General features: G+C 39.6%; 1 protein-coding gene across 1 annotated transcript in view; it reads right to left on the bottom strand.

Annotated features, from left to right (window-relative positions):
* Nucleotides 1-13,976, bottom strand: part of LOC133049361 (ATP-binding cassette sub-family C member 4-like) — a 167,826-nt gene that overhangs the window by 42,856 nt on the left and 110,994 nt on the right. The window contains 1 exon segment of the mRNA XM_061133338.1: nucleotides 4,551-4,704. Within this exon segment, the coding sequence (XP_060989321.1) occupies nucleotides 4,551-4,704 (154 nt within the window).

Here is a 13,976-nt window from a genome sequence, read left to right as displayed (position 1 = left end):
CCAGAGTAATGGAAACAAAAGCAAAAATTAAAAAATGGGACCTAATTAAACCTAAATGCTTTTGCACAATGAAGGAAACTATTAGCAAGGTGAAAAGACAGCCTTCAGAATGGGAGAAAATAATAGAAAATGAAGCAACTGAAAAAGAATTAATCTCAAAAATATACAAGGAACACCTGCAGCTCAATTCCAGAAAAATAAGTGACCCAATCAAAAAATGAGCCAAAGAGCTAAACAGACATTTCTCCAAAGAAGAGATACCGATGGCTAACAAACATGTGAGAAGATGCTCAACGTCACTCATCATCAGAGAAATGCAAATCAAAACCACAATGAAGCACCATCTTATGCCGGTCAAAACGGCTGCTATCAAAAAATCTATAAACAACAAATGCTGGAGTGGGTGCAGAAAAAAAGGAACCCTCATACACTGTTGGCGGGAATGCAAACTAGTACAGCCACTATGGAGAACAGTGTGGAGATTCCTTAAAAAACTGAAAATAGAACTGCCATATGACCCAGCAATCCCACTGCTGGGCATACACACTGAGGAAATCAGAATTGAAAGAGACACGTCTACCCCAATGTTCATCGCAACACTGTTTACAATAGCCAGGACATGGAAGCAACCTATATGTCCATTGGCAGACGACTGGATAGGAAAGCTGTGGTACATATACACAGTGGAATATTACTCAGCTATTAAAATGAATGCATTTGAATCAGTTTAAATGAGATGGATGAAACTGGAGTCTAATATACAGAGTGAAGTAAGTCAGAAAGAAAAGCACCAATACACTATATTAATGCATATATATGGAATTTAGAAAGATGGTAACAATGACCTTATATGTGAGACAGCAAAAGAAACACAGATGTAAAGAACAGACTTTTGGACTCTGTGAGAGAAGGCGAGGTTGGGATGATTTAAGAGAATAGCATTGAAACATGTATATTATCATATGTGAAACAGATTGCCAGTCCAGGTTTGATGCATGAGACAGGGTTCTCAGGGCTGGTACACTGGGATGACTATGAGGGATGGGATGGGGAGGGAGGTGGAGGGAGGGTCAGGATGGGGAACTCATGTACAACCATGGCTAATTCATGTGAATGTATGGCAAAAAATACCACAATATTGTAAAGTAATTAGCCTCCAATTAAAATAAATTAAAAAAAAAAAAGAAAGCTGTGGTACATGTACACAACGGAATATTACTGAGCCATTAAAAGGAATGCATTTGAATCAGTTCTATTGAGATTGATAAAACTGGAGCCTATTATACAGAGTGAAGTAAGCCAGAAAGAAAAACACCAATACAGCATACTAACGCATATATATGGAATTTAGAAAGATGGTAATGATGACCCTATATGCAAGACTGCAAAAGAGACACAGATGTATAGAACAGTCTTTGGACTCTGTGGGAGATGGCAAGGTTGGGATGATTTGAGAGAAGAGCATTGAAACATGTATATTATCATATGTGAAATAGATCTCCAGTCCAGGTTTGATGCATGAGACAGAGTGCTCAGGGCTGGTGAACTGGGATGACCCTGAGGGATGGGGTGGGGAGTGAGGTGGGAGGGGGGTTCAGGATGGGGAACACACGTACACCCATGGCTGATTCATGTCAATGTATGGCAAAAACCACTACAATATTGTAAAGCAATTAGCCTCTGATTAAAATAAATAAATTAATTAATTTTTAAAAAATCCTCTCTCCTGGCCACTCCTGGCACCTACCATACTATGTCCTGTATCCATGAATTTCCTACTCTAGGTAACTTCTATTAGTAGAATCATATAGCATTTGATCTTTGTAAATGACTTATTTCACTTAGCTTAAATTTCTCAAGGTTCATCTGTGCTTTAGCATGTGTCAGAATTTTCTTCTTTTTTAAGGCTGAGTAATATAGAACTGGACATGGAACAGCAGACTGGTTCCAAATCTGGAAAGGAGTACATCAAGGCTGTATATTGTGACCATGCTTATTTAACTTATATGCAGAGTACATCATGAGAAATGCTGGACTGGAAGAAGCAAAAGCTAGAATCAAGATTGCCAGGAGAAATATCAATAACCTCAGATATGCAGATGACACCACCTTTATGGCAGAAAGTGAAGAGGAACTAAAAAGCCTCTTGATCAAAGTGAAAGAGGAGAGTAAAGAAGTTGGCTTAAAACTTAATATTCGGAAAACTAAGATCGCAGCGTCTGGTCCCATCACTTCATGGGAAATAGAGGGGGAGACAGTGGAAACAGTGTCAGACTTAATTTTTGGGGGGCTCGCAAATCACTGCAGATGGTGATTGCAGCCATGAAATTAAAAGACGCTCATCCTTGGAAGGAAAGTGATGACCAAACTAGACAGCATATTAAAAAGCAGAGACATTACTTTGCCAACAAAGGTCCTTCTGGTCAAGGCTATGGTTTTTCCAGTGGTCATGTATGGATGTGAGAGTTGGACTATAAAGAAAGCTGAGCACTGAAAAATTGATGCTTTTGAACTATGGTGTTGGAGAAGACTCTTGAGAGTCCCTTGGACTGCATGGAGATCCAACCAGTTCATCCTAAAGGAGACAAGTCCTAGGTGTTCATTGGAAGGACTGATGCTGAAGCTGAAACTCTAGTACTTTGGCCACCTCATGCGAAGAGTTGACTCATTGGAAAAAGCCCTGATGCTGGGAGGGATTGGGGGCAGGAGGAGAAGGGGATGACAGAGGATGAGATGGTTGGATGGCATCACCAACTCGATAGACATGGGTTTGAGTAAACTCCAGGAGTTGGTGATGGACAGGAAGTCCTGGCGTGCTGCGATTCATGGGGTTGCAAACAGTCGGACATGACTGAGCGACTGAACTGAACTGAACTGAATATTCTACTGTATGTATACACATCACATTTTGCTTGTTGATTCATCTGTCAATGGATCCTTGGGTGCCTCCACCTTTTGGCTGTTGAGAACAATGCTGCTATAACATGCATGTTTCAGTATCTCTTCAAGACATTTCTTTCAATTCTTTTGGGTTTATACTAAAAAGTAGAATTTCTAAGTTAGATGATAATTTTATCTTTAACTTTTCAGAGCAACCAACAAGTTGATTTCCATAGTAGCTGCACTATTTTACATTCCTATCAGCAATGAACAAGGATTCCAATTTCTCTACATCCTTGCCAACACTTATCATTTTCTTTTTTCTCTCTCTTGTCTTTGATAGCAGATATCTTAAGGGGTGTGAGGTGGCATTTTAATAGAGTCTGAAAAGAAGATCTTGGTTTTAAAAGTACTTAGAGCAATTCCAGTTATTTTAGAGGTCACAGGTAGGTAACAGCTGTACCCAAGCCCACATTCACCTTCCTTTTGGTGCCCACGTTGTACATGTTTCCTGATAAACAGGTATTTCAGGAAACATTACACCCACATTCCAGGAAGCACATTTGCCTGGCTCATTCTGTCTCATCTCCTCTCTGTTTCTCATCTCAAGAAGGTATTTTCCTGAGCTTCCTTTGATGGGCAGATGATTACTAGGTATATAAATGAAAATTCAAAATTATTTTTAAAATCAGCAAATCTGTCAAAGCATAGGGGAGGATGATAGATGAGGACACAGGGACTTTGTTGCCCTTGGCTATATACCTGGAGGATAGTAAATTATCAGTAAATGTCACAGAATTATGTTGAGTGAATGAACCACAAGGAATGACAGGAGTGTCTACCTCTGCATATAATCCAGTCTCCAAACTCTCCCTGAAAGTTTTACTACTTTACAAAGAAGAAGAAAAGAGAACAGAATCAGAGCCCAGGAAGAGATGGCCAACTCAACTCTCCACCGTCACAGCAGGCATATATGGGTCTACATGAAGCACTTCACACTCATTGACCTATTTTGTCCTCACAACAGATTGAGGGGGTGATCGTGTTATGTGCCTTGTAAGACAGAGAAACCCAAGGTACATAGAGACAGAATTCTGAGTCCCCTGCTCTTCCTTATTATTCTGTATTGTCTCCCTGGTGAAAATTATTCATTAATGGCTAAATTGTCAAAGTCTCCCCAAAGCATCTATATATCCTATGATTCACAAAGCCCCACAGTTTCACAGAAAGTTCTCCAAGGAGATAATCACTTTAAAAAGATGTCCTCATTTCCCACAGCAAAATTACATCTCTAAGACACTTATTAATAAAATTCATGTTTTCCTATAGGAAACTCTCCAGCACTAAGCAAACCACTTATCCTTCTATTCTCAGAATAATGTGATTATCAGTGGATATAATTGTGGAAACTGAGGAAGTCTGAGTCCAGAAATCTATCTCAGTAAGTTATTAAATCACATGCACACAAAACTAACAAATGAACAAAAAACAAACAAAACCTGGTATCTGATGAAAGTGTCTGTTGAAAATACCTGCTGCTACATATATGCTTTACTGGGGAAAAAAGGATCAACTCATCCACTTAACTTGAAAAGACCAATAAAATTAAAAGCACTTAAACTTTAGACACATTATAAAAAGAACATGTGACAGTGTTCTGCTATGCATACCTGAAGTGCAACTGACATTTTCTTCCTCAAATCGTGAAGTCCAATACTGGTTGTCAAGATATCATCAATGTAAGTGTCACCTTCAGGTTCTGATAATCTAAAAAGGGCAGCAGTGAGGGAACTTTTTCCAGCTCCTGTTCTTCCCACGATGCCACACTGTAAAGAGACCCAGGGGGATGAAGAATTAACAGGAGGCACAAAACCCAGGAGAACCCTGATTGTTGAAGATGAATTTTAAAAGTTCTATTATATGTAAAGAATAGTCTATACGTTTCTTAAGCAAGGCCCTGCTGACATTCTGAACCAGACAATTCATTGTTGAGGGTCAGAAACCTGTCCTGTATATTGTAGGATGATTAACAGTAGCCATGAACCCACTAGATACCATATGCAACTCCCAAAACTGTGGCAACCAAAAATGACAGAAATTCACAAATGTCCCTGATTGAGACCACCATCATCCTAAGAATACACAATATAAACTATAGTGACTTTCATGCCTTCTAAAAATGTCAGATAATTTTATTCAGATTTCCCTGATTAAATGCTTAATATGCAGAAAATTGTTTGTTTTCTATAATTATCACATAATATCCATTATGTGGTATGTTAAAGGGGGAGACATATATGTGTATATGTGTGTGTGTGTGTATGTGTATGTATGTAACTAACATTTGTAAGTAAAGGAAGATGACTTAAAAAAAAATAACCTGACTGCAGTGAAAAACCAGCAGTCTCCTAAGTGGCTCATAAGAAGTCAGCTTTTAAATTAATTTTATTCCTACTCCTTGTGTAATTTGACCTTGAAAATTACATGGGTAATTTTATAGAGATATCAACAAGTCAAGTCAGAAGTATTATATACAAACAAGTACTCACTTTCTCAGGGATATGTTATTTATCTAAGAGGAATTATTCTTTGATAGAAAAATGAAATCACTTCTTGATATTAAATATCTTAATTACATTTTATCTTGAAAGGAAACATCTTCAAATATGAAATGCAGGTCTCAGTCTTGAAAGACAGAGGCCAGTAGACAAAATGTACATAATGAGACCAACAACAACACAAACAACGTTTGCTGTTTACATGGGACCTTTCATCAGAGCAGTTCAAAAGGCATTTTATTAATACATTAATACTTACAATGGAACCTTTGAAAAACATATGTCAAGTGTCAGTCTATTTATTAAAAACAAAGCAGAGAGAAATTAAGTGCACTAACAGTAAGATTAAAGAATCAATACAATGTAGGTAAAATGCTGGTGGTTGGTGGTTTAGTCGCTAAGTTGTGTCCGACTCTTGCAACTCATGGACTGTAGCCTGCCAGACTCCTCTGTCCATGGGATTCTCCAGGCAAGAATACTGGAGTGGGTTACCATTTCCCTTTCCTGGGTAAAATGCTGGTGGTTGGTGGTTTAGTCGCTAAGTTGTGTCCGACTCTTGCAACTCATGGACTGTAGCCTGCCAGACTCCTCTGTCCATGGGATTCTCCAGGCAAGAATACTGGAGTGGGTTACCATTTCCCTTTCCTGGGTAAAATGCTGGTGGGGACTAAAACCACATTCAAATATATATGCAGAAACTGGCCTTTTTTACCAATGAATTTTAAAGTGAAATAAAGCATTAGACGATCAGTCATGTCCAACTCTTTGCAACCCCATGGACTGTAGACTGCCAGGCTCCTCTGTCTATGGAATTCCCCAGGCAAGAAAGCTAGAGTGGGTTGCCATTTCCTACTCCAGGAGATCTTCCTGACCCAGGGATGGAACCTGAGTCTCCTGCTTTGCAGGCAGATTCTCTACCATCTGAGCCATGCAGGAAGCCCAACTGCAAATTCTCTGAAGGAAGCTTTCCAAGAAATGATTTCATCTCTATGTAAACTCTGGAATTGATGAGAGTGTAAGATAAGCTTGGATCATTTATAAATCAGTAAAGTTTTAAAACGTCTGGCTTTATAAAAGAATAACTAAATCTTTTTGAGCAATATAATCAGAATGCTTAGAACCTTTCATGTTTTCTGATTTGAAAAACTCTGAAGTTTCACATCTTAGTCTGTCAAATCAATCATGGCATTTCAAAAAAGAATTTATAGAGATTAAGCAAGAAAAGTGGGTTCAGCTAGTTTTATTATCTTATAAAGATAATACAATGACTATAAGACATTTTGTTTTGTTTAGTAGTGTCCGACTCTTTGTGACCCCATGGACTGCAGCGTTCCAGGTTTCCCTGTTCTCTGTCTCCTGGAGTTTGCTCAAACTCATGTCCATTGAATCAGTGATGCCACCCAACCATCTCATCCTCTGTCATCCCCTTCTCCTGCCTTCAGTCTTTCCCAGCATCAGGGTCTTTTCCAATGAGTTGGCTCTTCTTGTCAGGTGTCCAAAGTATTGGAGCTTCAGCATCAGTTATTCCAGTGAATATTCAGGACTGATTTCCTTTAGGATAGGCTGGTTTGATCTCCTTGCTGTTCAAGGGACTCTCAAGAGTCTTCTCCAGCACCCTAGTTCAAAAGTATGAATTCTTCAGTGCCCAGCCTTCTTTATGACACAATCCTTACATCTGTAATTGACTACTGGAAAAACCATACTTTGACTATATGCACCTTTGTTGGAAAAGCAATGTCTCTGTTTTTTAATATGCTGTCTAGGTTTGTCATAGCTTTTCTTCCAAGGTGCAAGCGTCTTCTAATTTCATGGCTGCAGTCACCATCCACAGTGACTTTCAGAGCCTAAGAAAATAAAGTCTATCACTGTTTCCATTGTTTCCCCATCTATTTGACATGAAGTGATGGAAACAGATGCTGTTATTTTAGATTTTTACATGGTAAGGTTTAAACCAGCTTTTTCACTCTCCTCTTTTACCTTCATCAACAGGCTCTTTAGTTCCTCTTTGCTTTCTGCCATTCAGGTGGTATCATCTGCTAATCTGAGGTTACTGATATTTCCCCTGGCATGTGGATTCCAGCTTGTGCTTCATCCAGCCCAGCATTTTGCATGCTGTACTCTTCATGTAAGTTGAATAAGCAGGGTAACAATATACAGCACTGAGGTACTCCTTTCCCAATTTTGAACCAGTCCATTGCTCCATGTCCAGTTCTAACTGTTGATCTGCATACAGGCTTCTCAGAACATTCTGTACTTTATGTTAAACACTAATTCATATAATATAGATGGGCCATTCTCTGCATACAGGCAGGTCATAATATGTATATGTGTCATTCTGTGTACAGACAGGCCTCAAAGATATTTTGCAGTTGGCTCCAGACCACCTTAAGACAAGAATATCAAAATTAAGCAAGTTATATGAATGTTTTGTTTCTATGTGCAAATAAAAGTTACATTTATACTATACTGTAGTCTAATGATGTACAACAGAATTATATATAAAAAATGTACATACCTCAATTTCCAATACTTTATTGTTAAAAGAATGCTAATGATCTAAGCATTTATAGGGTAGTAACATTAAAAACCAGTGAAGGCAATGGCAACCCACTCCAGTACTCCTGCCTGGAGAATCCCATGGATGGAAGAGCCTGGAAGGCTGCAGTCCATGGGGTCACTGAGAGTCAGACAAAACTGAGCGACTTCACTTCCACTTTTCACTTTCATGCACTGAAGAAGGAAATGGCAACCCACTCCAATGTTCTTGCCTGGAGAATCCCAGGGACGGGGGAGTCTGATGGGGTGGTGTCTATGGGGTCGCACAGAGTCGAACACGACTGATGTGACTTAGCAGCAGCAGTAGCAATATTAAAAACCACTGTTCAAAGATCAGGATAATAAATATAATAATAATGAAAGGTTTGAAATACTGCAAGAATTATCAAAATGTGACAGAGACATGAAGTAACCAAATGCTATAGGAAAATGGTGCCAAGGTACTTGCCTGACACAGCATTGCCATAAATGTCCATTTCTTTTTAAGGCAATATCTGTGAAGCCAGACATCCTGGATATGAAGTCAAATGGCCCTTAGGGAGCATCACTACAAACAAAGCTAGTGGAGGTGAATGCCAGTTGAGCTATTTCAAATCCTAAAAGATGATGCTGTGAAAGTGCTGCACTCAATATGCCAGCAAATTTGGAAAACTCAGCAGTGGCCACAGGAATAGAAAAGGTCAGTTTTCATTCCAAACCCTAAGAAAGGCAGTGTCAAAGAATGCACAAACTACGAACAATTGCACTCATCTCACACACTAGTAAAGTGATGCTCAAAATTCTCCAAGCCAGGTTTCAGCAATATGTGAACCGTGAACTTTCAGATGTTCAAGCTGGTTTTAGAAAAGGCAGAGGAACCAGAGATTAAATTGCCAACATCCGATGGATCATCAAAAAAGTAAAAGAGTTCCAGAAACACATATATTTCTGCTTTATTGACTATGCCAAAGCCTTTGACAGTTCACAATAAACTGTGGAAAATTCTGAAAGAGTTGGGAATACCAGATGACCTGACCTGCCTCTTGAGAAATCTGTATGCAGGAAGCAATAGTTAGAACTGGACATGGAACAGCAGACTGGCTCCAAATAGGAAAAGGAGTACGTCAAGGCTGTATATTGTCACCCTGTTTATTTAACTTATATGCAGAGTACATCATGAGAAATGCTGGGCTGGATGAAGCACAAGCTGGAATCAAGATTGCTGGGGAAAATATCAATAACCTCAGATATGCAGATGACACCACCCTTATGGCAGAAAGTGAAGAAGAATTAAAGAACCTCTTGATGAAAGTAAAAGAGGAGAGTGAAAAAGTTGGCTTAAAGCTCAACATTCAGAAAACTAAGATCATGGCATCTGGTCCCATCACTTCCTGGCAAATAGAAGGAGAAACAGTGGAAATGGTGGCTGACTTTATTTTTCTGGGCTCCAAAATCACTGCAGATGGTGACTATAGCCATGAAATTAAAAGACGCTTACTCCTTGGAAGGAAAGTGATGACCAACCTAGACAGCATATTAAAAAGCAGAGACATTACTTTGTCAACAAAGGTCCGTCTAGCCAAGGCTATGGTTTTTTTCAGTGGTCATGTATGGATCTGAGAGTTGGACTATAAAGAAAGCTGAGCGCCGAAGAATTGATGCTTTTTAACTGTGGTGTTGGAGAAGACTCTTGAGAGTCCCTTGGACTGCAAGGAGATCCAACCAGTCCATCCTAAAGGAGGTCAGCCCTAAGTGTTCATTAGAAGGACTGATGTTGAAGCTGAAAGTCCAATATTTTGGTCACCTGATGAGAAGAGCTGACTCATTTGAAAAGACCCTGATGTTGGGAAAGATTGAGGGCAGGAGGAGAAGGGGATGACAGAGGATGAGATGGTTGGATGGCATCACCAACTCAATGGACATGGGCTTGGGTAAACCCTGGCAGTTGGTGATGGACAGGAATGCCTGGCGTACTGTGGTTTATGGAGTCGCAAAGAGTCAGACATGACTCTTTCACCTTCATCAAGAGGCTCTTTAGTTCCTCTTTGCTTTCTGCCATTCGGGTGGTATCATCTGCTTAGCTGAGGTTACTGATATTTCTCCTGGCAGTCTTGATTCCAGCTTGTGCTTCATCCTGCCTAGCATTTCTCATGCTGTACTCTGCATTTAAGTTGAATATGCAGGGTAACGATATACAGCCTTGAGGTTCTCCCTTCCCAGTTTTGAACCAGTCCATTGCTCCATGTCCGTTTCTAACTGTTGCTTCTTAATCTGCACACAGGCTTCTCAGGACATTTTAAACATTATGTTAAACCCTAAATCATATAATATAGATTGGCCATTCTCTGCATACAGGCAGGTCGTAGTGTGGATATATGTGGCTCATGTTTTCTGTGTACAGGCAGGCCTCAGAGAGATTTTACAGTTGGCTCCAGACCACCTCAACACATGAATATAAAAATAAAGCAAGTTATATCAATGCTTTGTTTCTCTGTGCAAATAAAAGTTACATTTATACTATATTATAGTATAATGATGTACAATAGCTTTATGTATAAAAAATGTACATACCTTAATTTCCAATACTTTATTGTTAAAAGAATGCCAACCATCTAAGCATTGATAGGGTAGTAACATTAAAAACTACTGATCACAGATCAGGATAATAAATACAATAATAATGAAATGGTTTGAAATATTGCAAGAATTATCAAAATGTGGCAGAGACATGAAGTGACCAAATGCTATAAGAAAACTGGTGCCAGTGTACTTGCCTGACAGAGTGTTGTCATAAATGTCCTTTTTTTTTTTTTTTTAAGCATTATCTCTGAAGCACAGTAAAACAGGTGGGCCTGTATTTCTGAGTGTTCTTACACATAAATCAAGACACATCAGGACACAGGTGAGAACTGATCTGTGAGAATGTGTGTATGTTCCCATGTTATCAGCTCCACTGAAACTGATCCATCTATGCAAATGGGAACATCTGTAAACTTTGGGTAAATGGACTGAGATATGTAGGGGCACCAAGGATTGACTGCTCATGACCACAGGACTGTGAGTTCCAAACTCAAGCACAGAAAACTAAAAAACCAGGGGACTTCCCTGTTAGTTCAGTGGTTAAAATTCTGTGCTATCACTGCAGGACGCATGGATTCAATCCCTGGTCAGGGAACTAAGATCCCACATGATGCATGGCCCCAGGATCTCCAAAAAGAAAAAAGGTAACTCAAAGAAAACCTGACTCTGATTATTCCTTGAGTTCAGTCATCAAAGCTATAGTCTAAACGTCTTTTCTGAGTAACCAAAGGTTTTTACCAATTGCCCATGGAGAGTGCCGCCAGTATCAGTAAGCTCACATTCTTCAATCTAAAGACACTCGGGGGCTTCCCTGGTGGCTCAGTGTTAAAGAAACTGCCTGCCAATGCAGGAGACGTGGGTTCAATTCCTACTCCAGGAGAATCCCACATGCTGTGAAGCAACTAAGCACATGTGCCACAACTATTGCACTCTAGAACCTGGAAACCACGACTATGAGCCTACATGCTACAACTGTTGAAGTCCTCACACCATATAGCCCTTGCTCTTAACAAGAGAAGACACCATAGTGAGAAACCCACACACAGCAACTAGAGAAAAGCCCGAGCAGCAACAGAAACCCAGCCCAGCCAAAAATAAGGAAACAGATACAATTATAAAGACACTTGAAGAAAATCTTGTTATTTGCTTTGCCATGGCCCCTTTCTGTTTTTCTAACCAGTTTGCTCTCTGATGATGACACAACTTGTTAGACACTTGCTCCTGGATCTCTCTTCACACACCACACTCAACATAATCAACACCCAATGCTCCACACAAAGCAACCCCTTCATCCATCTTCTCCACTTTACTCTCATTACACCTTTCCCAGGCTCAGTGTTTAAAAGTAAAATTAAAATAAACTCTTTCCTTAATCATAATCAGTGCAAATGAATTTGAAAAGTAAATAAACACTAGCTATACCCCAGCACTCTAAAAAAATAAATTCTTAAAATGTTTTTACTTTCTAGGCTTCCATATGTATTCTTTTTATTGTTTTATTTTTTTGTATATGTTCTTAAAGACACAAGTTAACATATTTAAACAAAATGGAATTAATGTGAACATACTGTTATATGTGTTTTCATTTTGTATTTCATAAAAATATTTATTTTAATGGTTGCATAATATTATACTACATGTTGAGAGGGTAACAGGCAGGAAGGCCAGGGGTCTCCAAATGGAGGAAATAGGCTGCATGTCAGACATTTTTATCTCTCTCTTAAGCAGCAGGAGGAAACAAACTAGTGATATTTTTTTCCTCCTCATTACAAATTTAAAAGGAGGTTTCTTTAAAATACTGTGTTGCCATAATGATACCTGGTTCCCGTGAAGTTAACTATTCTCAAACCTTGAGTTAACCAATGCATTCTTCTTATGGAAATGCTTGTCTTAAGCTATGTTAATGTACTATGCGTTTACCCCAGACTCTGTCTTCAAGTTGGTTCTGCCTAATGGATCAGAACCGAGTTGACAAACAAACCAGTATGTTATATTCAGACATTGTTACCCTAATCTATGTAAACGAAACTGTATGGTAATCTGCCTTTCAACAAGATTCAAGTCAATCATTTTGTGGCCCGGGATGACTCCTCTGGCGCCAAGATTATCCCAAAATACATATTATGGATGAGGGGCCTGGTGCCATTCTGAGTTTTAAGACATTCCTTTCTTTCATTAACAGACTGCTAGTGACTATATAACATCCAGCTAAAAACTAGCAGGGGATACTCTTTCTGCCCCCTTCTGATGCCTATGTCAGATGCTTTATCTATCTCCTCTATACTTTAATAAAACTTTATTACACAAAAGCCCTGAGCGATCAAGCCTGTCTCTGGCCCCGGATTGAATTCTCCTCCTCTAGAGGCCAAGAATCCCAGCGTCTTTTCATGGTTCAGCAACAACCTTTCAATGTCATTTATTTCACAAATCCTCTACTGCTGGATATTTAGGCAGCATCAAATAGTTAGCTACTATAAATAACTCTATGTTAAATATCCCTGAAGCTAAATCTTTGCACACAACCTTAATCACTTCCTTCACAAAAATTCTCTGATGTGGAATTGCTGACAGTCATGTATGAACCCCCTGGAAAGCAGGGAGATCAAACCAGTCAATCCTAAAGAAAATCAGTCCTGAATATTCATTGGAAGAACTGAAGCTAAAGCTCCAATACTTTGGCCACCTGACACAAAGAGCCAACTCACTGGAAAATTCCCTGATGCTGGGAATGACTGAAAGCAGGAGGAGAAGGGGATGATAGAGGATGAGATGGCTGGCTGGCATCACTGATACAATGAGCATGAACTTGGGGCAACTGCAGGAGATGGTGAGGGACAGAGAAACCTGGTGTGTGTCAGTCCATGGGGTCATGAAGAGTCATACACAACTAGGTGACTGAACAACAACAACAAAGTATGAATATTTTCAGAGGAAGCTGTTAAGCTGCTAACCTACCCTCCAGAAATATGATACCATTTTCTACTACCACCCATTCCCCTGCATGTTCACAAATCCAGGTGTTACAGCTTTGTTTTAATTGACACCAATTTGATCCTAAGAAGTGGAATCACTTTCCCAGGATGTCTTGCTAGAGGCATAACAGCTCCTGACTCCCTGCCCCCTGCACCTGCCCACTCTGGTCCATGTGCTCTCACTTCTCAGATTAAACTCCTGAATGCCAGCTCAGCACCCAACACTCCACCCCAGGATGTCTCTTCTACAAAATTGTCCTCTCTAACCTCTCCATCCTTCATGTACATGAGTCAGCTTCCTTGGCATCACTAGGTAGAGAGTTGAATGCAAAAATGCATGTTACACACTTGGTAGTTCATTTTCCTGAATGCTTTGCAGGTATCTAGGTCTTCACTGGATCAGGGCATCATGCTTTTGCTTATGATGGTCCCACCTCCTAGAATGTCTTCC

The sequence above is a fragment of the Dama dama genome, chromosome 30, assembly GCF_033118175.1.
Source record: "Dama dama isolate Ldn47 chromosome 30, ASM3311817v1, whole genome shotgun sequence".
Classification (NCBI taxonomy): Eukaryota; Metazoa; Chordata; class Mammalia; order Artiodactyla; family Cervidae; genus Dama; species Dama dama.
This window is presented reverse-complemented; position numbering and strand designations above follow the sequence as displayed.